Here is a 27,965-nt window from a genome sequence, read left to right on the forward strand (position 1 = left end):
CACAACCGCCCCGCCCGATTGGCGGCCGGGGGCACATTTCTGCTTTTCCCATCGGCTCCACAAGTCCTAGGACAGGACCGGCTCCTCTGATTGGCTGAAGCCAACAGATTCTTTGCTTCCGATTGGCTCTATATGTCCCCGCCTACCTCTCCGTTCCTTCGATTGGCTGATTACTCAAACTATGCGTCTCTATATCGCTCCCTCCCGGGTACGATGTTTCACAGGAGCGGGCAACATCTCCACCTCCAATTGGCTCCTCAACTGCCACGCCGGAGACACACCACTCCTGATAGGTGGAGGCCGGCAGTCTCTGAGTCTCCGATTGGCTTAGGTTCACCATCACACCGCCCCCTCAGGAAGCCGGCGGAAGCACGGGGTGCCAGACTGTCCACACCACACGGTAATTAGTACTGCGCTTGGCCCCCCGCTTATAGGTACTGTTTCCGCCTCCGAGCCCTGTCTCGTCGCCAACCGTCGTTGTGATGTGGGGGGTGGCGGCCGGTTCGCTAGACACTGACAGCACTGCGCGTGCGCGGGATGTGGGGGGTTCTTCCCCCGTCGCGGGTTCTCGCTCTGCTTCCCACACGACACTGCACCACGTGACCGTGGGTGGGGCCTGAAGAGACGCGGGTGGGCTGCGCCACGGTGTCCTGCCAACGTGGGGGCACCTCAGTGAGGCGGGGCGGTTGCCTTGTGGTGTGGCATAAACGTGGCTGCCATGGTGCCGTCAGGAGGTGGGCCTGGCCCCATGACACCTGGGTGTGCTCAGCGTGCGGCATGCGTCATTATGACATCACCCCGAGGGCCCGAAGTGGCGTCAGGCCTTTGTCCTGTCTTGGGGCGGTGTCGCCCCGCAGCATCACGCCTCCAAGGCATTGGCTCCTGATGCCATTTGCCATGCTTTGCACAGGGACAGGGCGGGGGCACTGTGCGGTCCCACGGCATGGCACTGGCAGACACAAGCCCAGGCAGTCTACCACAGGTACAACTGCAGGCACAAGTGTCAAACTGTGCCTGTGGTGTCTCCCAGCTAGTGACAATGCAGCCTTCACTATAATGTCTTCATTTCACACGCGTGGTCCTGCATGGTAACCCACTCGTGTATGTGAATAGGTTAAAAATAAGGGAAAGTATAACTCTCCATCCTGCAAACAAAGGGAGTAGCCCTCACACTCACTGGTTTGGAAAGCAGTATCCTGCATGATTCCCCCTTGTTACCTACAATGCAGTGATAGCTACACACACACACACACACACATATGCTCCTGGTGCAATCAGACCAACTAACATTATCTTTTAGTACTTAGTGTCCCTAGCCTCTGTTTGTCAGAGGATGGAGATGGATGGCAGGAGAGAGATCACTTGATCATTGCCTGTTAGGTTCACTGATGGACCTTTGGTCTGACCCGGTACGGCCTTTCTTATGTTCTTATGTTATGTTCTTTTGTGGCATAGAGTGATTGCCTGCAGCACTCAGAAAGGATTCCATGGCATTGTACAACTGGCTGTTTGTTCTACAAGGGAGTTTCACATCCCCTGAAACATTGCTTTGATAACTGCTGGAAGTGGGATGCTTGACTGGATGGACAAATAGTCTGAGCTAGTATGGGAAGTAATACATTTCAGTTTTAGCCTATTTTTGAGTCAGTCTATCTTAATTTTTCCCCCCTAGGTTTCTGAAGCTTAAAATGAGCATTTTATTTTCATACAGGATTCTGCTACCAAGTCCTACCTCTCCCTTATAGCAGTCCACTACTAAAAATAGAGGTGCTTTTTGCCTTTCATTGACCTCAAATGTTAAGGAAGGGCAAATGGAAAACAAATGTCAATATAGTGTTTACTCAAAAGTAATATTGAAGGATTTAATGTATTAGTATTTGGAAGAAGTATTTGATCCTTGAAGTGTGCAATTATATTTATCATGATGTATTCTCAATGTGATTAATGAGTTTTAGCTGCAAATTTCCTATTGATAATTGAAGAGACAAATAATTGTTTGAAGATTTGGAAATGCCCCCATGTATATCTAGATTTGTCCATGTTTAATCTTTGACGTCACTCCCACACACTCTGAGCATTGATGATATATCCAATTAAATATAAGTGGAGTACATCGAGCCCTTAGGCCAACGCTTCTTTGATGCTACTGGCTTTGGTCTTGGGAGTAATAAGAGCGTGACACCAACTGCGCTGTTGCAAGGCTAATTTTTTTAAATTTCATAGCCCCAGTCATATACCATAGGTCAGGGTTATAAAAGGTTATACTATGTACAAACTCCAGTGGCTACTGTTTTTCTTTCCATTTCTGATTTTGTTATGAAAATCAAAATGCAAATAAAACATATCAACTGAAACTCATCCCAAATACTAAGATATACCATATACAAACAAACTGAGGTCCTGTCTATGTAACCCACACACCTGGGTGTGGTGCGCTGTCCTAGCTAGTGGCACTGAGACCACTTAGAAAAACAGATTAATGAGTCTGCTTAATAGTCATCTGGTGTTTAGCTCATGCAGTAGAGGCTCATGTATTTAGTTTCAGAGGTCCCAAGTTCGATCCTGCCTGCTGATGGCTGGAATTTGTCAGTGTAACATCTACATTAAGGAAATTCACATCAGTATAGTTATACCACTAATTTAGGCATGCTGCACCAGCACAAGCTGGGGCTGACATCAGTAAATTGCCCCGATCCCAGTGTAGTGTGTCTACATTAGAGACTTGCACTGGCATAACTACATCAATATAGAGATGCAAGTAAAATTTCCATAGTGTAGAGAGGACATAAGCATAAACCATTACAAGACTGTTTTTGAATCTGCAGACAGCTCAAAACAATGACTTAAAGGAGTGATCTGCCTACCCCCAATTAATCTAATTAGGTGTTGATGCTTAAAACTACTTATAACAGTTTAAATGTAATAATTATTTCATTATTTATTATTTTAGCACATGTAAGAGGGAAGGAAATAAAATCTACAGGAAAGAATGGAAAATGGGAGCTTTTTGAGAGGGAAATGCAGACAGGGAGAGACACAGAAAAGAGGGTGGGGAAGAGAGAAACAATGGGCAGAAATAGCAGTAATCTGAAACTTGGTCAGATTTCTGACTCTTACTGAATGATCCTGAATATGAAAACAAGATACTGAATAGACCAGTTCTCTTCTTGAGGTACCTGGTGCATGGGATAGCCTAATTTTGGCAATTAATTGATCTTTATTAGCAGGTAAATATGCCCAATGGTCTATGATGGGATGTTCGATGGGGTGGGATCTGAGTTACTACAGAGAATTCTTTCCTGGGTGCTGGCTGGTGAGTCTTGCCCACATGCTCAGGGTTTAACTGATGGCCATATTTGGCATTGGGAAGGAATTTTCCTCCAGGGCAGATTGGCAGAGGCCCTGGAGGTTTTTCGCCTTCCTCTGCAGCATGGGGCACAGGTCACTTGCTGGAGGATTCTCTGTACCTTGAGGTCTTTAAACCACAATTTGAGGACTTCAATAACTCAGACATAGGTTAGGGGGTTGTTACAGGAGTGGGTGGGTGAGATTCTGTGGCCTGCATTGTGCAGGAGGTCAGACTAGATGATCATAATGGTCCCTTCTGATCTTAAAGTCTATGAGTCTATATGAAGGAACAGTTATCCTTGGTTTAGGGATTTCCTTTCTTCCAGAAATAGGTCAGCATTCAGCTCTTAGACCCTCATTCTCTGTGGTACCATTAGGCCAAGACAATTGCAGCCATAAAAGAGAGAATTAATACAACTGTGAGGGCTGGAATTAGATTATTGTGTTTAGTAACAGTTTCAGTTTCAGAGATACAGTTGTGGCCAACACACATGCTAGCACAATAGCCATTGGTGCTGGCACAGTTGGATCTTTGACTGCTGAAGCACTTAGATACTATTGTGATGGGCCCTGTAGAATCCCCCAAGACTGATAAAGGATTTTTTCCTCCTTTTCTGCTTCCTTCTAGGAGAGCAAATATGTCAGATGGAAAGCTGTTGGAATGTTCTATTGTACCTTCAGAGAGAGGGGGAGATCTTACACTAAATAATAAATATAACTTAGTACAATAATCTGAGATAAGTGATCCAGTGAAATCAAAAGAATAAATTATAGAAAACAGATCTGTGAATAATTTTTTTTAATCTCCATTTAAAACAAGGGGGATCACATGTGTCTTCTTTTTCTAATGAAGAAGATCTCCCCAGGAACAGATCGGTCAGCCTGCCTGCTTTTGATATAGGTGAGATACTTGATCATTAACTCTTCTATAACGTTTGGATAATTATGTTTTCTCGCTCACTTTTGATGCCTCTAAATTGCTTCTTGTGTAATTATAGTTCATGTGGCAACAGTAACTTTCATAGTTAAGAAAAAAAAATAATGTTGCAAGGAATTTTATTTTAAACGAAATGAGGAAGTTTCAGTTTGCATTGTTGCATGTTAAACATAGTTGTAAGCTGCCCGCTTCTATTACAAGTTCTTGCTCTTCAATGTAACTCATTAATAACATTTTACTATGTATAGCTGATAAAGTTATATGTTTTATATGTGTATACATATACGAAATGCACCTGCAGTAGAACTGCAGAGTTACGAATACCTTGGGAATGGAGATTGTTTGTAACTCTGAAATGTCCATAACTCTGAACAAAACATAATGGTTGTTCTTTCGCAAGTTTACAACTGAACAGTGACTTAATCCAGCTTTGAAACTTTACTATGCAGAAGAAAAATTATGCTTTTAGCCACCTTAATTTAAATGAAACAAGCACAGAAACAGTTTCTTTACCTTGTCAAATCTTTTTTTTTTAACTTTCCCTTTATTTTTAGTAGTTTATGTTTAACACAGTACTGTACTGTATTTGCTTTATTTATTTATTTAGTCTCTGCTTCTGCCTAATTGCGTACTTCCAGTTCCAAGTGAGGTGTGTGATTGACCAGTCAATTCATAACTCTGGTGCACGTAACTCTGAGGTTCTACTGTGTCTTTCAATCAATTTAGCACACTTCACAACAGACGAGGCTAAGGAAAAATTTAGGCAAGAATATTGGGAGAAACATGCGTTGCTATGTAGGGGCCTTTAATAACCCAATAGAGAAGAAAATCTGTTTTTAAGTGCTCATCCAATTAAGACTGCAATGTAGATTTTGATAGTACCAGGCAGAGAGTAAAAGAAACACACACAGAGATGTAGAAGGATGTCAATTACCCTTGCAGTTATTAGAAAAATATATATTTTTTCTTTTTATCAACCATTTCCTCCCAGGAAGTGAAACGTTCTGTAACATACAGAGTCCCAGGAATTATCTATGACTATCTCTCTGTCTTTGTAGTGATTCCATTTGTGCTCCAGCATCATTGATGATGGCAATCCTACCCTGGGAGTAGGATTTCATTACCAACATCTAAACTGGAGAAAGCAAAAGCAGTGAAGACCTGGGAGCAAGTGAGAAGTGTGAGATATTTTAACCAATCCCTTTCTTAAGCCTGATGCCACGTTCATTAAAACAAATTTGTTACTGAAAATAGTTTATCCCAAAGGAGTTGCATATTTTGCATCTTCAACCCAAGGTAAGGTCATTGCTCCAGGTCAGTCTCTGAATGGTAAGGTGAAAGAGAGATCCACCAGCCAAGATTAAAACTGTATGTTGTATACTGATATACATTTCTGACGAATCTTGTAGAAAAAATCTACCCATACAAGCTTTATATGCATTTTAATGGAAAACAAATGGCAATATAGTGTTTACTCAAAAGTGATATTGAAGAGTTTAATGTATTAATATTTGGAAGAAGCGTTTGATCCTTGAAGTGTGCAATTATATTTATCATGATGTATTCTCAATGTGATTAATGGGTTTTAGCTGCAAATTCCTATTGATAATTAAAGAGACAAATAAATCATTGTTCAAAGGTTTAGAAATGTCCCCCTGTATATCTAGATTTGTCCATGTTTAATTATGATCAGCCTTTGAAATCTTTGTATTTCCTGTGCCTTGGTGTCCTTCAGATACCTGGTTGCTAGAAGCCCCAGAAATACCTAAGACACAGATAACTAGCAATTAAGAACAAGTCAAATTGTAGGACTGTTTTTGAACAACAGATGTGCTAAAGGTGAAAATATTAATTGGATCCATTCTTCTGATTTATAGTTGTCCTGTTAATCATGTTGCTGCCTCCTCTGAGCATCCTGTTGGGATTGGCTGCCTGCTGTTCATCCTTAGATAATGGTTTACTGAGGACTCCACCAATGGGATGGCTGCCTTGGGAACGTTTTAGATGCAATACCGATTGCAAAACTGATCCTGGAAACTGCATCAGGTAAGATAATTGATCAAGAATGGCTGTAAAAGAATTCTAAATATCACAGTTAGGAAACTTCTCAAACTGTGCTAGCGTTAAGAGGATGTTGAACAAACTGTTCGGGTTTTGTCTGTCTCACCCCATATAAAAAAGACAAAGAAGACCAAAAGCATAGTGTTGATACAAATATAATGTTATTACAACATTTGTGAGAGTCGTGCCTCCTTAGTAACACTTCTAATAATATTAAGTACATAGAATGTTGGTGTCTAGATGCCATGGTGATAGGGGTAATATAAATGCCTACATAGATTTAGGTAAGATTTTAGGATAAGAATAAATCCAGGTTCAGTCAGTTACACTAGATTAGAAGAAGGTTTTGAATAAAAAAAAATCACAATTCACTTATTTTAATGAGCTTATTTACAAAATAAATATAATACTTTACTTCTCAAAGGAGAAGGATGGTTGAATAGCTGTTGTAAGGTGGCCTCAAGTACAATAATTCTAGTCCCTGCACAATTTACTGAAGGTTTTTATATTTTTTTCTTCCCCTTTTTTCATCTTTTGTTCAAAGAATTCTTGTAGGATTTAATTCCCCCCCCTTCCACATTCTCTTATGAAGAGATGTTTATATTATTGTCCCTGTTGTGTATATACCAATTTTTATTCTTTAATTTTAAAATCTCATTTGTGGAAGCCTTCATGGACTTCCTAGATCATTGTGACAGGTTTCAGTGGTAGCCATGTTAGTCTGTATCAGCAAAAAAAAAAAAAAAAAAAAAAAGAGGAGTCCTTGTGGCACCTTAGAGACTAACGAATTTATTTGGGCATAAGCTTTCATGGGCTAGAACCCACTTCATCTGATGTATGAAGTAAAAAATACAGGAGCAGGTATAAATACATGAAGGGATGAGGGTTGCTTTACCAAGTTTTAGGTCAGTCTAATTAGATAAATCAATTAACAGCAGGATACCAAGGGAGGAAAAATAACTTTTGAAGTGGTAAGAGAGTGGCCCATTACAGACAGTTGACAAGAAGGTGTGAGCAACAGTAGGGTGAGATTAGTATTGGGGAAATTAAGTTTAGGTTTTGTAATGACCCAACCACTCCCAGTCTTTATTCAGCCCTAATCTGATGGTATCTAATTTGCAAATTAATTCCAGTTCTGCAGCTTCACATTGGAGTCTGTTTTTGAAGTTTTTTTATTGAAGAATTGCCACTTTGAGGTCTGTTATTGAGTGACCAGAGAGACTGAAGTGTTCTCCTACTGGTTTTTGAATGTTATGATTCCTGATGTCAGATTTGTGTCCATTTATTCTTTTGCGTAGATACTGTCCGGTTTGGCTAAGGTACATGGCAGAGGGGCACTGCTGGCACATGATGGCATATATCACATTGGTAGATGTGCAGGTGAATGAGCCCCGGATGGTGTGGCTGATGTGGTTAGGTCCTATGATGGTGTCCCTTAAATAGTGGACAGAGTTGGCACCGGGGTTTGTAGCAGGGTTTGGTTCCTGGGTTGATGTTATCTCATTAGACTGACCTAACATTTGATAAAGCACCGCCATCCTTTCATGTATTTATACCTGCTCCTGTATTTTATACTTCATACATCTGATGAAGTGGGTTCTAGCCTACGAAAACTTATGCCCAAATAAATGTGTTAGTCTCTAAGGTACCAAAAGGACTCCTCATTGTTTTTGCTAGATCATTGTGTTTCCCAGTTTGAAAGGTATTGAGACAAAACCATAGTGTTTCACTGCTGCCATTGTGGGAGGTGGCCTAAATTTGTCTAAAAAAGGAAGCTGGAAATGCGGTTTCTACAACAGGAAGGAAATAATGTTCATGTACACAACTAGAATCAGAACGGAATCAGCTAGAAAATATTGAGAGAACTCCCTCTACTGTTATATCTCAGAAATGTTATTGTTAAGAGCCTGCTTCAGACTAACTGAGGGAGAGACAATTCTTCATTGTTTTGTATTAATAAATACAAGCAAAGCAAGCTGAACTTTAGACTTGACACTAAAAAGGCTAAGTATGTCAAATACTTAGTGTATTAACATTGTTAAGATCATAGTACTTTCCTAGAATTCACAGAACAGGAAATGTTTTATGATCAACTTGGTAATGCTTGCACAGCAGTAGCCAAGGAGACAAATATTTTGGCCACTTCTATAACCCTGACAAAGAACCTAGCTGAAGATGGAAATTTTTTAGCCAAGTCCCATTTTTTCTACCTGTTAAGTAACTAAAACAATGGTTGATCTTTAAAATGGAAAGGTTTCTAAATCCAATTATTATAAGGCAGGGTACTATGAGATTACTATACCATATAATATAAATTTAAATACCTTTAAAGAAAAGTTCAGGAGCTGGAAGAAGTAGTGCTGGTGAACTAGAATTGAGCCATTTTCCCTGTGACTCTGTTCTGAATCAGTGGCTAGCCAGCAAGGTATGAAGTGGCATTGTTCGGTTGGAATTGCCATTTTTCTGAGGAGATGTAAAGGTGAGGTCCTGACCCTTTGAGGTCCCTGCAAACACACACAAATAAGCAAAATGTAACATTTCAACAATTTTGTTAATGCAATCTTCTGTTTTTAACCAGTGAGTACTTGATCAAAGCTATGGCAGACAAGATGGCAGAAGATGGATGGAAGGAGCTGGGTTATGAATATGTGAACCTTGATGACTGCTGGTCTGCAAAGGAAAGGGATTCCCAGGGCAGGCTTCAGCCAGACCCAGATAGGTTTCCGAGTGGTATTAAAGCCCTTGCTGATTATGTAAGTTAAGTAAAATACATGTACTTAAACACAAGTTTCTCACTGTGGTATCTCAGATGTAGGTGCTAAAAATACAATTTTCTTTTGAACCTAGTTATTTAAAGAAACTGTTATTAGAAAAGGATACATATAACTTACTGCAGAATTCACTTAAATGACAACTAATAAATGTCAAGCTACTTAGCTGGAAAAATTACAGGGAACAGCTTAATTGTAATACATGTAAATGATTCTACGAATATCTCTAAGAGAAATACATATTGGATTTTCATTGAGCCTGCACATATGGATGATGATCAGTGGACACTTAGGGTTCATCAACATTATTCCTTAGGAATATATTAACATGCTCTGAGTTAGAATTGAAAGGAAGGTAGATATATTTACAAATGAGCAAAGATGCATTATTCTGTGCAGTTGGTCAGTTACACAATGTGGTTGTGTACAGTGGAACCCAGCAAGGCCCCAATCCTGCAGAGTTTCATGTATGCTTACCAGTTTACACATTTGAGTAGTTCCACTGAAGTCACTTATAAGCATGTGTGTGTTTGCAGGATGGAACCGTAGTGTGTATTTGGAATGAAAGCCATATTTTGCAGAGAGGCAGGGATCTAATGGTTAGCATAGAGAACTGGGAGCCACAATTCCTGGTTTCTGTTCCTACTTGTGCCACTTACTGTGCGACATAGGGTAAGTCACTTAACTGTTCTGGTTTGTTTCTACCAAATGTGTATAACAATGCTTACCTACATCCTAATCCTTGTGAACTGTTTTGAGATCCTTGCATGAAAGGCAACATATTACTCCAAGTAATCAACCTTTTAACTATATTTTTCATCATGAATCCAAAGCAGCCATTACTGCACAACAATCAGCTTTTTAGGACTCTGATATGCAAAGGCTCTCAGAACATCATTGCCAAAATAGGCAGAGACCTCACAAGAGAGCATCCAAGAGAAATCTAACTTCAGAAAAATAATGAAGATGTTTAACAAACAGAAGAGATTTAGTATCAATGGATATTAGAAGACAAATACACTGGAATCATAAACTAATCAGAATCACTTTCATTTGCTTTACCAGATACATTCCAAAGGGCTGAAATTTGGAATTTATAGTGACATGGGTAACTACACCTGCATGGGTTATCCTGGGACCACACTGGACACCATTGATACAGATGCCAAAACATTTGCAGAATGGGAAGTTGACATGCTGAAGCTTGATGGCTGCTATTCCAACTCATCTGTTAAAGCAATAGGTTTGTTTCTTAGGATTAATCTTTGAACAAGGGAAAGACTGGCTCAGGAGTTTTGTTTTATTTTTAAATGAAGCTTCTTAAACTTGGATAATCCATTTTTTAAAAAGCCTGTGAAATCTTCAAGTTCTGTGAAGTAGTAGGTTTGCTTTTCATCCTGTTATTTCATCTCCAAATAATTTCTATTTATATGTTTATTAGTTTTGGGTGTATCTAAATTTAGATTCGTTAAGCTCAATATTGAGTTGTAATGTCTCATGATCTTGTTTTATCTAAATGAAGTTTCCACCCATCTGCTCCGTAATGCAGCTTTTAGCTCATTTTAAGTAGCTACTCAAGAAACAGGATTCAAAATAAGGCCCTTGTTTTGCAGTCTTTGAGCACTCAAACTTCCAGCGGAAGTCAACAGGATTGTGCCCCTCTCATTCTGGATCTGCTTCCTACTGCCTCCCCATCTCTCCTCTCAGTCTCCTTCTCGTTTTCAATATAGCATTTTAATAGGAATATTGGTCATGTCAGTCCATCACATCTAGTATCTTGCCTCAAATTGCAGCCAGTAAATGATGCTTCAGGTGAAAGATTTTAAAAACTTCACATAAGAGATCCTGAGCATCCTCAAAAGATGTGCAGTGCATCTCCCTATGTCTAAGTTCAGATCTGCAACCTTAGCATAGTGTTCTACTGCTTGTGGCCTAGTAAGTTTTAAAATAGTCATAAATTTGTTCAACCAAATTCAGCTTACTCAAACAGAGCAAAGATACTAGTCCTCAGTGAGACTGAGGGCCTGCTTTCCAAGTTGTAAAAGTCAACCATTTGTGCTGAAGCCCTGTTCAAAAAGTGTTGTCCATGGCTTTTGGTTTTTTTAAAACAACAGAAAAATATTTTTTTCCACTCACTGATAACACAGAATGGATGAAGGGATTTTGCTAGAGCTCTAAAAATATAAATAAAAAAGTTAGGGGGCAATTATGAAGCATTGAATATTTTTGTGTATTAAGGTACTGTTGTATTAATTTTGAGGGAATAAAGAGGTTCAGAGTGTCAAGGGTGTTAATATGACTCTGTCACTGTCCAACATTAACAGCTAACATAGTTTGGGGAGTTGGAATACAGAGAACTCAGCCTGCCTACTACCATGACAAACACACCAATAAAATCTTTTTAACCTTTTTTAAAGATTTAAAAAAAGAAGGAACACAGTTATGTAAACTATGAAATAAATCTTTTATTTTAACAGTATCCCTTATTCCCTTTCCCTTTAGCTGTAGAGTTACTAAAAGGAAGAAAAAAAACCAGTTTGAAAGTCTTTTAGTTAAAACTGTCCTTTTAGGGAAACAAGAAAAAGTTAGTTGAGATGGGCTAGAGCTGTTGCTGCTGTTGTTGTTAAAGTCAGATTCCATTTTCTAAAAAACAAAACAAACACGCACAAACGAGAAGAGAAAAGAATCGGAAAGGCAGAAAAATGCAGCTTCTGGCCCTGGTGTTGACTCTCACTTCCTATCTCACTCCTAGAGAAACACAGGCATGGCAAATGTCTAGTTAGCCACTTTGTGACCTGGCAAGCTTGTACCAGCATCATCCTGTTTACTGCATTGCTTTCATCTCCCTCTTTCGTCACAGGCTTATAGCAGTGTTGCAAAATATATGGTCTTGGCCAGCTAAGCCAAACTTTTATTAGACAGATGGCAAAAGAAAGAGAATAGGAAAGAGACGAAACAAGTGATATGGGCAGGGGTGACAAAGCCTCACATCTCAGGTGATACTCAGGATTTAGTTAGTGTAGGTGGTGATGTCCTTTGGGTCCCTCTCTCTCTGGCCCTGTCTCATCATGAGCTCCCTCAGGATTAGGACAATGACGGACCAGTGGTGTAACAGTGAGTCCCAGGAGAAAGCCTTGATGGTAAAGCTTGCTTCTTCCAGTCCTCTCATCTACCAGTCAGCAGTGGTTGTTAGCCTGCAGGCTGTTTTTCCCCCAAAGTCTTTTCTTTTAAAAAGGGAATGAAGGGTGAAATAGCCCATCCCCTTATTATTTTGTCCAGCAGTCAGGCATAATTTCTGACACCAGTTTTGGTCCATTGATTTCCAGTTCCACACTTCTCTTGTTTGCGAGGCATGTTCTTAACACAGTCCTTGGATTATATCAGTGTAAGCATTTTTGTTTCAACTAACACTGTCTGTCTCCCTTTTGCACCTTTTCCCATCACCATTTATTGTTACAGTAGAACCTTAGAGTTACAAACCCCTCAGGAATGGAGGTTGTTCGTAACTCTGAAATGTTCGTAACTCTGAACAAAATGTTATGGTCGTTCTTTCAAAAGTTTACAACTGAACATTGACTTAATACAGTTTTGAGACGTTACTATGCAGAAGAAAATGCTGCTTTCCCATTATTTGATTAGTAGTTTACTTTTAACACAATACTGTACTGTATTTGCTTTTGTTGTTGTTGTTGTTGTTGTCTCCACTGCTGCCTGATTGTGTACTACCAGTTCCAAATGAGGTGTGTGGTTGACTGGTCAGTTCATAACTCTGGTGTTCATAACTCTGAGGTTCTACTGTATATGTTGTTGTTGTGAGATTATGAACTTTCACTTCTTACAATTGAGCTCACATTTAGAGTGAGTTTGGAGGCCAAATTATTACAACAGTACATTTTTATAAAGTTTTATAAGCACAAGAAAATAGGTGTTACAAAGCCAACTGTTCTGAAACCTATGTTCTGTATGTATATAATGAGTGCTAATGGAGACTGTAAAATTGTGACTCGGATTTGTTTTAAATAGGTGAGTCTCAGATAGGGTAAAGAGGACTCTGCTCCCAGACTGTCATAGTAGGTGCTTAGCAATGAAAGATACTGGGGGGCAAGATCCTGTACTCGCAGCACCTCTTTTCCAAAAAACGTATTCACACGTGTAAGGGTTTTCAGGAACATAATCTCTTCAAGATGTTCAGTTTTCTGCTGGTCTAAAGAAGGAGAGTCCTTGGTTCTTTTCCAAACCCAGACTTCCTTAATGGCAACACACTACAATGCTACTACGCCATTCAGCTCTTTTCTTAAACACTGGTTCAGAACTATAAGATTATTCCAATCCCACATCTATTTTGGAAAAAAATCTGCCTCTTGCTGAAGAACTTGAAAACAGGAATATACAAAAAATGGGTTTTCTTACTCTGCAGTCAGTTTGGGGCAGGCGTGATCATAAATTGTAACTATATGCTCTTTGTAAAGGAAACCTGTAATTAGCCATGTTCCATATATAATTCCTGTTCCATATGTAATTCACCAAAGAAGAGTCTCCACTCTTATCTTTGTAAAACAATAGCAAGTGAAAAAACTAGAACACTATTACTGTTGTTATGTAATATGTTAATATTGCCTTGCATTACTACCCAGTGCTCAATTTTGTTTAGGCTACCCAAAGATGAGCATTGCTCTGAATAAAACAGGAAGACCTATCGCTTACTCATGTAGCTGGCCAGCCTATGAAGGAGGGCTTCCCCCAAAGGTATCTCCACTGTCTGATTTTATTTTATTACTCTTTAGCTGACAGTATTTAGCTAACTGGGACCTCTTGACAAATGGCTGGAACTTATTTGAATGAACTGCACACCAGCCAGACTAGTCCTATTCTATTCCATTCATTTCTGCATACAGGCACCACCTTGTTAGATGAATAACCTCACTGCACTAATGAAATACCAAAGTCTTCTGATTTTCAGATGCTTATAGGAGAAAGCTGTACATTGTAGATACCAATCTCTCCTATTCAGATTATGGGTATGACATCTGAAAATAAAATAGCCTGGCAAAGGTGTCTGCTCTTCTCAGTTTACAAATGGCAACTAAACCACTGTCTTAAAATCAGTTGTTTTTCCTTTGGAAAAAATTGTTTGAGAACAACACAGATTAATGTTCTGTGCTAGGGAACGTTTTACTCCTTTAGAAATTTAGAAAACCCTATTTGCTTTTCTGGAGAACAAGTCAGCTTATTGGTTTTTTTAAATGTTTTATATCAATACCTTTGTGAATTTGGTGATGGAAAATGCCACTTAAATATAGTATAAACTGTAACAAAACAGTATTTATATACATAGTCCTTCCCCCACCTACTTTTGTTTGTCTGAGAGCTCATAACATGATATTTAACAGCCTATTGGTTCCAGTTCTGAAGCCTAGTGATCCAGTTAATTTTGTACCAGATGATTGTGTCATAATGGGGAGAGTTGACTTCCGCTATTGCAGACCCACCACTCAGCAATTAGTGTTGGTAGGAAAGCAGAAGAACAAGAGGGGAAAGGAGGAAGGGAGGGAAGAGGGAGAACAGGAGGCAGCCGAGAATGGGAGCTGTCGAAGTTGCTCAGAGATTTATAATGGCAGTAGCAGTCCTGGCACAGAGGACAAAGGGGCAGAATAAATATAGTTTATTCAGTGGCTGTAGAAATAAAATAATTTCTTTCATGGATGTGATGATCACATACGTAGTATACATATAAATATATTACTTATATTTTTATTAAGGTAAATTATACCGTACTTGGTGACATTTGTAACCTCTGGAGAAATTTTGGTGACATCCAGGATTCCTGGGAGAGTGTTCTAAATATTATTGAGTGGTATGGAAATAACCAGGATAAACTGCAACCTGCAGCTGGCCCAGGAAGATGGAATGATCCAGATATGGTAGTTATCTTTTTAATATTTTGTTCTCTGTTGAAATTTAAATAGATCCTGATAAAAAGGCAATTTAACAAGACTTCCTAAAAGACAGCTGTGAACAGCTAATGGACAAGACTGATACTATGCACTTGTGCATAGAAAACATGTCCGGCAGTTAGAGCAGGGGACAGAGTCAGAACTCTTGGGTTCTACTCCTGCCTCTGTCACTGACTCACTGCATCATTCTTTTTATCTCAACTTAATCATCTTCAAAATGGTATAATACCATTAGAGGTATTTATAGCGTGAGATGAGTATAGAGATGTAGTGGCAGCTCAGTAGTTAAGGTTGCACTGCCTTTGAATTTAAATCTGATATAGACAGTGTTCACATTAAACTATTTAGGAAAAAAAAATTCAGCCAGAAATTACACATGGATCTCAAGCCAAAATGGTTTTTAACCTTAACTCAGAATTTCCTATTAAACATTTTGTAAATAACTAATGTTCTAATATTTTTGGTTTAAAGCAGTAGGTACATATTTGCTACCTTAACTTTTTTTCTAGGAATTAATGTTTGTAAAGTGCCTTGAGATCATCTAGTGAAAGATGTTCTACATGAATGCCAAGTATTAATGTGGTAAAAAAGCTTTTCTTACTAAAATTATAATGCCTCTTCACTGGGGCCCTTGGGTTCATTACCTATATTCAAAATAAATATCTCTGTGGCAGAATCCTACCCTTAATAATAATCACAATGCCAATGGCACGAACATCCAGAATACTTCATGATCTCTTCAAGTTGTTTCACAAACACGTTTAAGAGGAAGGGTGGCAAAATGGAACTATGTGTCACCCTGGCTGGGAGCACACTGGTGGTTAACGCGTAATTAATTACCAAAAACTGCTCTCCAAAATAGCCTAGCGGAAAAATATTGGTAAACATTTAAACAAATATATTACAGTCAAAGGGAGGCAATTAAGGTAGCCTTTCAAAATCTGAATTGCTCATGCTAAAGGGAGAGAAGTACATTTTATTGATGGGCTGGTAAATTTAAGATAATTTTGCAAGTCTGTAGAGAGGTATTATGGAAACAGGATTTTGTCATGAAGGAGAAGATATGGTTCATTCTGAAACCGAATTAATGCTGTAAGCATTTTGGGACAAATGTTGTATAAAAGACAATACAAGTAACAGTCCAGTTCTGCAAGCTTTCAACTATTAACTTCAGTAAGATTTCTGCACATAGAGGGTTTGCAGGATCATGCGCTAAATTGTAATGTAGTAGGCTTTTGGTATACATTATCATTCTTTTAAGAGAGTCACATGGCATGTGCCAGGACACTGGGATCTTGGTTTGTGATTAGGGTTCCTAGACACTACTACAATACAGACAGTTTCATTTAACAGTATCTGATTTATTTCAGCTGATTATTGGTAACTTTGGCCTGAGTTATGAGCAGTCAAAAGTGCAGATGGCATTGTGGGCAATCCTGGCAGCCCCTCTCTTTATGTCCAGTGATTTAAGGACAATCTCTGAGGATGCCAAGTACATCTTGCAAAACAAGCTGTTGATTTATATAAACCAAGATTCTCTGGGCATTCAGGGACAGCGCATTATGCAGGTACCCAATTTGCTAGTTGTCTACTCTCTATATTTTTGTTTGTTTTGATTTTTAAATGATGGTTCTGCTATGCCTCATTACCAAGCTCTGCCAGAAACTCACACTTTATCTTATATTTTCCCAAGAAAGGAAGCTTCAGAATTTTTCATTTTTAAAACAGCCTTTCCAGTCCTTTGGTAAGTAACGTAAGTTGTAGCGATTTGTTTTTAATCACTTATTTAATGTTGCTGGAAAGGTTGAGGAAAGATGTGTTAATCTACACATTCCTATTATTAATTACTTTTCCTGCCACACTCTCCTCCCCCTCCCTCTCTGCATACATAGGTTACACATTCGTTGGATACATATGAATGAGTTTACACATAAGTAACTTACACTGCCAATTACATCACTAGTGAATTTGGCCAAGACACTTCCACAGGAGTTGCACCAGCTTACATCCAGTCTGAATTTTGTTAGCGTTTTTTTATTCTATCAGTTTCTGTGCTAATGTATACAGCCGTTTAGGCTTCATATAATGTTTTCCTTTCTTGGAGGCTGAGAACATCACTTCATCCGGTATCAATTTGGATTCAAGAACAGTGTAATTCAAGTGGCAATTTATTGAGTTTCTCTGCTTCCGAGTAACTTTTGTCCTTATTTGTTTGACTTTCCTCTAGATCTGCGGGTTGATCACAGTACATGCTTAGAGAGCTCTTGGGCTCTAGGGAGAATCCCAAGAATCTCAAAAGGTGGATGGGGGGAAAGTGGCTCAGTTCATTTTACCATCATATCCAGTAGAGAGCCTGAACTCTCATCATATCCAGCATGAGGGCCACACATAAAATGGGAAAACTAGTATTTTATAGCATAACCGTCAGCAAATGCTGCTATGGTAAATACTCTTCACCTCTGCCTAGGTTGGTCTTTGCCCATACATCCTGCCATAATGGTAAAACTACAGTTGTTTCAGGATTACCACATTACTGAGATGTCTCAATCTCTTGACAGTTACACAAAGCAAGAGATGTGTACATTCTAGCCTTGTCAATTTTAAGAGTTGATTTCCTTAAACACATAAATGTTCTCTCTTCAGGGTGAAAAGGTATCTGGAAACTTACTATAATCTTACTAGATCCAGTGTCACATGGTGTTCTCAGTTAAGTAAACAATCCCACTGAGCTCAATAGAGTTGACACAGTGGTGTTACATGGTTGCAGTAGAATGGAATTACACAATCTTTAGCTGCTGCAAAATGCCACCCATCCACATTAACGAGTGGGAGAAATTGATGGGACTCACAATGAAAGGGGGACAGTCTCAGTAGCAATAAAGGCAGACACTTGCCAAGGAACAATAGTTAGCTCCTCCTACTGGGAGTCTCTGGCACTCATTGACCAGCTGGGAGAGAGGGGTGCTGATTGGCCTCATCTTCCACCATTTAGCCCAGTGCAGGGACCACGTGGAGCCTCTTTCAGCTCCGTTCCAGCAGCCCACTCTAGCCACCCAAAATGAGATTGGGAACCCAGCCTGACAGATGCCATGGCTCTGGCCGATCACCTGATTAGGGGATCAGGAAGGAATTTTTTCTCCCATGGGTCAATTGGCAGAGGACCAGAGAGTTTTTTGCCTTCCTTGCAGCATCTTCAAGCCACAGTGGGTTAAGTAGGAATGCATTTAGTTCCTAACTGTGGTATTGGTTATTCATCACAACTTGCAGCCGGTTTTCAGTGCAGTTAAGAGAATAAAATGAATGGTTCCGAGAAATAAAAGACCTGAGATTTTGGTGATGGGCCTTGGGCTCATATGATAAGGTGAGACCATGTGGCCTTTGTAGCCAATGTCATACTTTGTGGCTTTCCCAGGCTGATGTCTCCACCCTGCTGCACTCTCTATCCCCAGATATTGCATATGATAGGCTAAGGCTGTGAGATTTGAAGAGAAACTTCCCAAGAGCAGACAAAGTCCTAAATATTTAAGCTAAATTCTTCCCATGGTTATGCTAGTGCAACTGCACTAGAGTTACGCATCTGTCCTGCTGACTGTGTAAGAACTATGCTGAGCTTTTCCTAAGCGCAAGCTACTCTCAGATATCTATGCCCTGGTTGAGCTGTAGGAATAATAAAATGCATCTGCTAAATTTAAATGTAAGCGTACCATTCTGCTGGAGCTTTTCATATAGAGCACCTTTGCTTTCAGGAGATACAGAGATTTGGAGCTGCTTATTTGCATAGGTAAAAGCAGGCTCTTGGGTTGTGTCATTTTTTCTAGCTATTAGGGATCCTTCATCATTCTAAACAAAAGTATCAGCAGCAAACCATCTAGGCAACACTCTAGCTCAGGGGTCGGCAACCTTTCAGAAGTGATGTGCCGAGTATTCATTTATTCACTCTAATTTAAGGTTTTGCATGCCAGTAATACATTTTAACATTTTTCGAAGGTCTCTTTCTTTAAGTCTATAATATATAACTAAACTATTGTTGTATGTAAAGTAAATAAGGTTTTTAAAATGTTTAAGAAGCTTCATTTAAAATTACATTAAAATGCAGAGCTCCCCAGACCGGTGGCCAGGACCCAGGCAGTGTGAGTGCCACTGAAAATCAGCTCACATGCCGTCTTCAGTACACATGCCATAGGTTGCCTACCCCTGCTCTAGCTGCTTATCAGATGAGATATGTAGGGCTTTAACAATAGAGTACAATAGAATATAGGGCAGAGTTTGGTCCTGACTTTCTGGAATGGCAAATTAATTTAGAAGCTTAGAATCACATCAAGAAACATGTCTTATGTGATAGTTTGAATGAGACACTGGATAAATAGGACCCATGTGTAGAAAGAGATTAGAAGTAAGCAGAACTTTTGATTGTTTTACTCACTATGGAAATTATTTGGAGCTGCTGGAAAGATGGGTGGGTAATTATATAATTGACAACAGTGGATGAAGTGAAAGTATAAACATAATCTGTAAGAATAAGTATAGAATTGTATCTACCATGTAGCTCAGGGGTGGGCAAACTTTTTGGCCTGAGGGCCGCATTGGGTTTCGTAAATTGTATGGAGGGCCGGTTAGGGGAGAGGGTCGAGGCCCGGACCCCACCTCCTATCTGCCCCCCTCTGGGACTCCTACTCCATTCAACCCCCCCGTTCGCTGACGGCCCCTCCATGACCCCTGCCCCAGCCACACACACCCACTCTCTGCCCCTGACACCCACCACTCCATCCAACCTCTCCTCTCATTCCTGACGGCCCCCCTGGGATCCCTAACCCATCCAACCATCCCTTCTCCCTGTCCCAACTGCCCCCGAAACCCCTGCCCCTGCCTGTCCCCTGCCGCCCCATCCAACCCCTCCTCTCATTCCTGATGGCCCCCCCAGGACCTCTGCCCCATCCAACCATCCCTTCTCCCTGTCCCCTGACTGCCCCCTGCCGCCCTATCCAACCCGCCCCCTTACCACACTGCTTCGAGCACCAGTGGCTGGTGGCGCTACAGCCGCACCACCTGGCTGGAGCTAGACCAGGTCACTGCCGCCACCACGCAGTACAGAGCACTGGGTCAGGCCAAGCTCTGCAGCTGCGCTGCCCCAGGAGCTCACAGCATTGCGCCGGCGGCAGAGCGAGTGAGCTGAGGCTGCGGGGGAGCGGGAGAGGGGGCTGGAGCTAGCCTCCCAGGCCAGGAGCTCAGGGGCCGGGCAGGACGGTCTCACAGGCTGGATGTGGCCCGCGGGCCGTAGTTTGCCCACCTCTGATGTAGCTGCACAGGCACAAAGCAGAACCATACAATTGGCACATTGTCAAAAAAAAAATTGTAACACTTAACAGCATTTGGAATAGATACAGGCTCTAGGGCAATGGGATTATTTTTTCCAGGTAAAAAACTTACTTGTGGGACTCAAATTGAAGTAATCTATTTTCCCTCTTTTTAGCAATTTTCTAGTTCTACAAAGGCAATAAAACTTTTTAAATGTAGAAAAAGCAGGATCATTATGTAAGATAGTTGCAAAAAACATGCACAAAACCAGCACTGATGCTGTTGCAAAACATAGTAGATGCACAAAATCAGCAACACTAGAAATGAATATTGGCGCATGCAGGCATCCAGCACCAACACTTACTGATTGGGAGATCATTTGGGTCAACCTGGACAACATATAAAGATCAGTGTGTGCCATCCAGTTCTTTCACAAAGCTATCTGGCCATAGCTTCAAGTTTTTAAGGCTAGTCTGTCAGAATCAGAGATCATTTACTCATTTTACTACATTGCACCTTCACCTATTCTGGGAGAAAGTTATAGATTATCCCCCCCCCAAATATAAACAAAAGATGCTCTTTATTAATAAGCATAAGTGTCCATCACAGAACAAATTCAGAAGATTATAAAATATATATCGATAACAGCTTGCTTCCATTTTTAAAACGCCTGGAACAGTTAGCATTTTGATTCCTGCATACCTTCCATTGTTGTGATGTAAAAATGTGAGCAGATTTATGCTGCCAAACACAGCAAGATGTAAGATTTCCTTAAGACAGTCTTATTTGGCTACTTACTGTAAGACATTCATGGCAGGCACTTGTCTACAGTACCTAAGGGAACGTCTGCACCAATAAAACTCCAGCCACTGGCCCTTGTCAGCTGACTGAGGCTTGCAGCGTTCAGGCTGTGGCGCTGTAAAATTGCAGTGTAGACTTTTGGGCTTAGGCTGGAGCCTGAGCTCTGAGACCCCACAAGGAAGGAGGGATCCAGAGCCTGGGCTCTAGCCCTAGCCCAAACATCTACCCTGCAATTTGATAGCCCTGTGAGCCTGAGTCAACTGGCCTGGGCCAGGCCCAGGTGTTCTTTTGCAGTGTAGACATCCCCTCAGATACTTTTAGATGCAGTATAAGTAACATCTGGAATCCAGTGAATCCCTAAAGCAGCACCTCTCACTTCTATTTTCTGAGGGAATTAATAGCTAGGAGAGATGGCCCATATTTTGTTCATCTGCATCAGGTCTGTACCCCCATCATATCTATCTCACAGGGATTTCACTCAGCTTAACTGCAAACTAATAATAGTGCTACTTTTAAGTTAATAAAATAGTGGTGACAGTTTCTGCGAATAGTATTGTAAGCACAAAGGGATGTGTGTGACTTCCGTGTATCCAGTGTCAGAAATGATGATGCAAGGACAATGAAAATTAATCCCCGCAATATACTTCTATTTGACAGTGGCATCATTTTGAAGTATGGAAGAGAATCCTGTTCAACGGACAGTTTGCCATAGCGGTTATGAACAATGGCACAGATGGAATGCCAAGACCTTTCGCAACCAATTTAGCATTACTAGGTATCCTAGATTGCAAGGAAGGATACAAGATCTATGATGTTTTGGAGCAAGCGTTCTTAGGAGATTTTGCACTCGATACAACTATTAACATACAAGTTACTCCAACGGGTGTAGTCTTGCTGTTTCTCAGGCCTCTGTGTTGATTCACCTAATGTACAAAACCAATCTTGAGAGCCTAAGCACTTGAACTGCAATAAAAAGATTAACTAGGGTAATTACAATGGAGTTCGCTGTGGATGGGAGCTAAGGTACAGGAGCTTTGTATCAGAGAGATTTGGTATCAGGTGTATTATCTAAAGTACATTTGAAATGGCAGTCATCTTTCAACTGTCACTAGACAAATAAGATCTGGAAGCTGTTTTAACTGCTACTGTGGGTTCTATATTAGCGTATACCTGGAGGAATATGTTGAGGTTGAACCTGCAGAAAGGAAGAAAAACAGCACTTTCAGAGCAGTACAAACCAAGTGGCTGATCTTTGTTTTTTCAGGAACATCTTGTTTTGAAAATGAGATTTCTCTTTTTACAAAAAAACACATTGAATGCTAGAGATCTTCCCTTTGATCTCCCCAAATATAGATGGTATGTATAACTTTATTTAGAGAGACCACAAAGGCGGTCAGCCCTGAAATACGATATCCTCTCCTTTCCCCTCACCCTCTTTTCCTTAAGTGAGTTTGTTTCAGAATGTTCCCCAACAGATAGTGAAGAAATTATGTGCTTCATAATTGAGGCTGCAGTCCCGCTGGGGTTAAATGAACATATGTGTCTCTCATTTTAATAGGAACCACCTCTGTGCAGCCTAAGGAAGAATATAGTCCTTAAACTTTTGGCCTTTGTGCCATGTGACCCAAACAAAACAAACCTAAGATGCTAGGGTTTTGCTGCAACATGTATTTAAATAACAAAATGTGACATTTGTACCTCCATAGTCTCCCTTCCTGCCAGCTCCATACTCGTGAGCCAAGAAAACACAGGGACTGACAGGCAGTTTAAGACTATGCAGACCTTTTTCTGGAGCACTGGTATTTATGGAGTTTTGTTAATAACAGGGTATTTAGAATACAAGTTGTTTGGCAGTGGGACGGGCTGTGCATTCTATTTTGGGCCTATCAACTTTGATGAGCATCTTTTTTTAAAAATTACAGCATTATTATTCTCTGTATAATAAACTGAAAGGCAACATGCTCTAGTGGCCTGAAAACACGGGATTGAGAACCAGGAACTTGTTACCCCTGCTTTGCCCTCAGACATGCTTTGTGGCCTCAACTGATCTGTGCCTCAGTATCCACCTCTGTAAAATATAGTTCTGAATGCTTTCCTACCTCACAGGATTGTAGTGAGGACTGATTTGTTTTCAGGTAAATTAAAATGCACTTTCTCTGTAAAGTTTTGACTCTTAGGCTTTTGATAAGTTAATTTTATGCATTTCCCCTTCAGATACTCCAGAGTTAATAGCATAGTACTGGTTTATCTGAGGGAAGAATCTGGCTTATAGTAATTACTCCTCATTGTATCTATTCACTCATGTCTAAAAGTTTCACTAGTTGTCAGTTTAAATATTTTCATTTTCATTTTATGCCATTTCATCTTGTTATACTTAGCGTCAAGGAACCCCTTTTTTATTGTTCAACTGTAAATCAACAAACCTGGTAATGAAAAGTCATAATCACAGTTATTTTGAATGGAACAAATAAAGTGTTTTTTAAGCAATAAGGTCACTTCTCAGAATTCATTCATTTAGAAAGACACTGAACTTAAAGTAGTGATGTGCAATGCATGCAAATTAAATGTTGTTCCAATCAGAATGTGTGTGAAATACATTTACAGAAATGTGCATGAGTTCTTAAAACCACTTATAAACACAACCTTAGCTCATGTATTTTATTATTGAGTGCATAGTATATATACTGCTTTCTATTTAAATTAAGATTGTTATAGAAAAAAAACTAATAGTGTCTCTGATTAAATCAAATGGCGAAAAAGTTTTAATTGTACAAAATGATCAGCTATCTACTATGGAAAGTTAGGGTAACTGCTAACTCCATACAGATATGGAGAAAACTTTCAGTACAATAGTTATTCACTTCAGCTTTTGGCATGTTCTTCACCCAAAAGATTTTAGTTGAAATGTTTGAGATTGTCAGTTTTACTTTTATTGGGGAAATGTGACATCACTGCTCTCACATGCCAAAGACCAGTTGCTAGAATTAAAGAAGGAAAGAGGAAGATGTAACTTTAGAACTTGGGCTTCAGACCATTTACTTTGAGTTGATTCAATCTACAGGGCCAATTACAGCACTTATGTAAGTGGTCACAACTGCTTGGAAGATAATGGAGCTCTACCCATATACTCAGCTGGTGAATTTGATATTCTGTATCATATCTGAAACCCAGGACAGAGATTGAGAAGGCTAATAAATAGCTCCCTCTGTTGGGAGCGTAGAGTGGGAAACCCAGTCCCAAGTCCATCCACTTTAGTTTTAATAAGTTTTTGTCTTTAATACAATTTCAGAATAGAATTATTGTTACTTATCTGGCATAAATTTATGTCCAGACACAAGTGACAACAGACAAGACTGAATAGGTAAATGGACCCAAGTTATTGTATCCCGGGATGCCAAGAAGTCCTTCCTTCCTCCATGATGGTATCACTTCTCCTCATCTCCTAGTCTGGTCTTTCAGTCCCATACTTCAGTTACTGATCTAGCATTTCTCCAGTTTTGGTCTCATTTTCACTTGGATTCTTAAACCTTTTAACATTCACAATTTTCCTCCAACCACCATTCAACACATGACCTATTGATTTTTACCTAACCCACATGTTACGTGTACACAAGCTTCAGTTTACTGCTGAATTTGTAGTTTCTGGATCACATTGCCCTGGGTCAGCCTGTTTCAGAGATTGTGAGGGGAGGGGCAGAGGGGTATTTATCATTGCATGTTTGTACCTCTTGCTTATATCTTCCAAAACAACAGGTTAAAGTAATATTGCTGGCAAGATAAGTAAACAAATCAGCAAATTTGAGAAAAACAAAAACACTCATGTCAGGCAAAGCTTTGGCCTGCATGCTACCTTAGCTATATTTACTCACTATTCATAATTACAAGTTATTAAAAATATAGCTAACAACTTTTAATCTTATCAATAGCAATCCCCCAATTGTAATGTATAGATCAGTATGTGTATATTATCCTCCCCCTTAATCTATTACAAGGGGGATTTTAGAGGGCACAGTATGATTCTTTAATGTCAACATTTCTTATGTTCTGCAAACGCAGATGTGTCAGGAGAATTGTATTTTACTCAAAGTCCAAACAGTTTGTTCTTGTGTATGGTCAAACCAGTGGTTTTCCTGTTACAAATTTTTGGGTGCACTGGTTTTTGGGACTTGGTTTTTAGTTAATTTTAATATTACCTCAACAGCTGAACGGTTGTTTAATACATTAGAAGAACAAGTGGGCAGAATGTGGTATTTATAAAACGTTTTCTTGTTACCCTTTATGCCCCTAGCTACCTTCGTCATAGAAAGTATGGTAAGAGACCACTCTGGCTTAACCAGGACATATTCAATCAGAAACGCAAAAAGTCCTATGAAAAGTGAAAACTAGGTCAAACATGTAAGGACAAGATTAGACAGGCTAAGGCAGTGGTCCCCAACCTTCTTCATCTGGCAGGCGCCAGACAACGAGCCACCAAGGACTGTGGCGGCGGATGAGCATCCGCCGACAAGCAGCAGCATCCAGAGGCGTCACTGCCGAAATGCTGCTGAATTTCAGTGGCATTTCAGTGGATGTTCTTCCGCCAGCCAGTACGCGGGCGCACTTAGATGCCATGGGGCCCACGGGCACTGCATTGGGGACCCCTGGGCTAAGGCACAAAACAAAATTAGGTTGGCTAGGGGTATTAAGGGTAACAAAACATTTTACAAAAATACTAGAAGCAAATAGAAAACCAAGGACAGGGTATGCCCCTTTACACAATGAAGTGGGAGAGAACAGCAGCAAATAACACAGCCATGGCTGAAGTGTTAAAGCTGCAAGTTGAGGGAATACAAGTGACCAGTAATATCACATAGAAAAGCTACTTGTGACAGAGGGGACATCATTCATAAATTCCAAAAACTCACAAGCCTTGTTGGTCTTGTGGTTTGAAAGAAATTCTATTATAGCTTTTTCAAGCACACAGAACCCCTCCAACACCTGCCCTCCACACACACTTAACTGGAGAAAATCATTATGCTACAACAGGTCACTGTTATAAGATGTTTCAGCTGAATAAAGATGATGTTGCAAGACAGAAATTGAGCATATGTAGATAACTAATTTCATCTCACAATATCCTTTTTATTCCCTCCAAGGACCCATGCACAGGACAGTCTGGTGAATGATGCAATTAAGTGTATTTAATGAAGGGTGTATCATTGCCAAACAAGAAGCAAAGCCCTTCTCTTTCCCTGTCATGAAGGGACCTCCATCTGCAACAAGCAAGTTTACTTTCTGCAGATCTAAACTCCCCCCGCCCCCCAAAAAGCCCTTTACTGTTATGTGCACAAAATTCTGTTACTCGCACATTCTAGGACATCCCACCTCTACCCAGTTCCTCGGGCTCAAGGCATAACCCGGTTAATTTAGGCACCCCTTTTCCCAGTTCCTAGGGCTCCAAAAGGTACCCAACTTTACCCCTTCATGATCCGGGCTCTACTCCTCTGGGCAAACGCCCATTCTCTGTGGTCCCAGCATTTAATCTATTGGAGGTTTACGGGGTCTTTTACCAGTGCAGGAGCCTTACACAGTAATATCCTACTTAACCTCTATTTATTAACAATCACTAAAACAGAATGCACATGCTACACATACAGTGCTCACCACTCCTGATAAGACAGATGAACCAGTCAGGATCAGGTCATCTGGGGGACTCCAGTTTCTGCATGGTATCGTTGGCAGAGTGTTGAGTTCTGGCAGCTCTGATCTTGGGGCTGTGTCCTGGAGTTGCTTCCCAAGAACTTTGTATATAGTGAAACTTGAGTCCTGCTTAGCTGTACTGTACCTTAACCAATCATTTTACTAAAATATTACTAACCAATCCTAACATAGTAAACAAAATTCTCTGACCAATCATATCCCACCACCTTAATTAATTTACACCTAGGAAAATTATGTAACAGACAAACACTCAAAGAACAAGACAGATCATACGGACAAACAACAGAGAAGTAGGGACCATAAAGATAAAACAATAAAGAAATGAGGATTTCATAACCACAACTACTGATAAGTGATTTCTTGCCAGACAGAATGTGCTCAAACTAAATTTTCTTTAACCATCTTAAGCTCTGTTTATTTATCTGGTGATAGTGGGTGCTATGGGAACAGGATCTCCTTCTTAACAGCCTATTATATTGTTTTAATGTAATTGAGATGCAATGTCAGGATGTGACTTCCTGCTTCTTGGTTACTAACTGCTGCTCTCCTAATATGGCCACAGACAAAGATCTTACAATATGGTTACAAGAAAAGGCCTTATTCTTACATTACTTTTCAAAAATGCTCTCTCCTGTGGTGTAGGTTTAATAGTATTGAGCACAAAGATTCTTCCTTAAAAATTTCACCTTAATAAAATCTAATAGACAGAGATAGCTGGGTAGTATCACTTAAAAATCACGCTTGATTCGTCCACAGCAAGGGACATGTATTTGGCATTTTTTAGATTGGAAAGCAGTGCTGACAAACAATCCTCATAAATTACCTCTAATCTTTACACCTCATGTTTAATTAAATAGTATCCACTGAGAAACCAAAACAAGCTGTGTGCCATCAAGGTCAGTAAGAAGTCAGAGGATATTTTTAACTTGTACATCACTGTGACCCTAAGAACTCTTCACTGGCAAAGGGTTCATGATTCTTTAACAGCAACTCCTAACAGCTCTGACAAATTCACTACACCTGACACACTGCTTTCAGATTTATCCACAAAGCATCTAATAAAAGCCTGGGTCACTAATAGTGTTGTGAAATGTGTAC

At 40.0% G+C, this 27,965-nt stretch overlaps 2 protein-coding genes and 1 long non-coding RNA gene across 12 annotated transcripts in view; 1 reads left to right on the forward strand and 2 right to left on the reverse strand.

The window, feature by feature from the left end:
- Nucleotides 1-279, reverse strand: part of ZC3H7A (zinc finger CCCH-type containing 7A) — a 56,134-nt gene extending 55,855 nt beyond the window's left edge. Inside the window, exon 1 of the mRNA XM_039490636.1 lies at nucleotides 147-279. The gene's annotated coding sequence lies outside the window, so the exon portion shown is untranslated. The remainder of the gene's footprint in view (nucleotides 1-146) is intronic.
- LOC120372978 (alpha-N-acetylgalactosaminidase-like) lies at nucleotides 109-23,654 on the forward strand. Of its 10 annotated transcripts, none has more exons than XM_039490650.1 (10): nucleotides 345-400; nucleotides 4,169-4,249; nucleotides 5,344-5,581; nucleotides 6,163-6,331; nucleotides 8,925-9,099; nucleotides 10,183-10,360; nucleotides 13,769-13,863; nucleotides 14,877-15,038; nucleotides 16,442-16,639; nucleotides 21,825-23,654. In XM_039490650.1, exons 4-10 carry the CDS (start codon nucleotides 6,177-6,179, stop codon nucleotides 22,083-22,085), a joined length of 1,224 nt encoding a protein of 407 aa, XP_039346584.1. In that variant the 5' UTR covers nucleotides 345-400; nucleotides 4,169-4,249; nucleotides 5,344-5,581; nucleotides 6,163-6,176; the 3' UTR covers nucleotides 22,086-23,654. The 10 variants fall into 10 exon arrangements, with proteins under 10 accessions (XP_039346575.1, XP_039346578.1, XP_039346577.1 ...); XM_039490646.1 differs by having other exon boundaries at nucleotides 5,344-5,465; XM_039490647.1 differs by having other exon boundaries at nucleotides 352-434; nucleotides 5,344-5,465.
- LOC120372979 lies at nucleotides 8,677-26,925 on the reverse strand. The gene is made up of 3 exons (XR_005585311.1): nucleotides 26,802-26,925; nucleotides 24,095-24,145; nucleotides 8,677-8,850 (listed from the first exon to the last, which is right to left on the reverse strand). It is a non-coding gene; the product is annotated as an uncharacterized LOC120372979 (long non-coding RNA).
- Nucleotides 26,926-27,965: the final 1,040 nt, after the last annotated feature.

The sequence above is a fragment of the Mauremys reevesii genome, linkage group 10 (assembly GCF_016161935.1).
Source record: "Mauremys reevesii isolate NIE-2019 linkage group 10, ASM1616193v1, whole genome shotgun sequence".
Taxonomy (NCBI): Eukaryota; Metazoa; Chordata; order Testudines; family Geoemydidae; genus Mauremys; species Mauremys reevesii.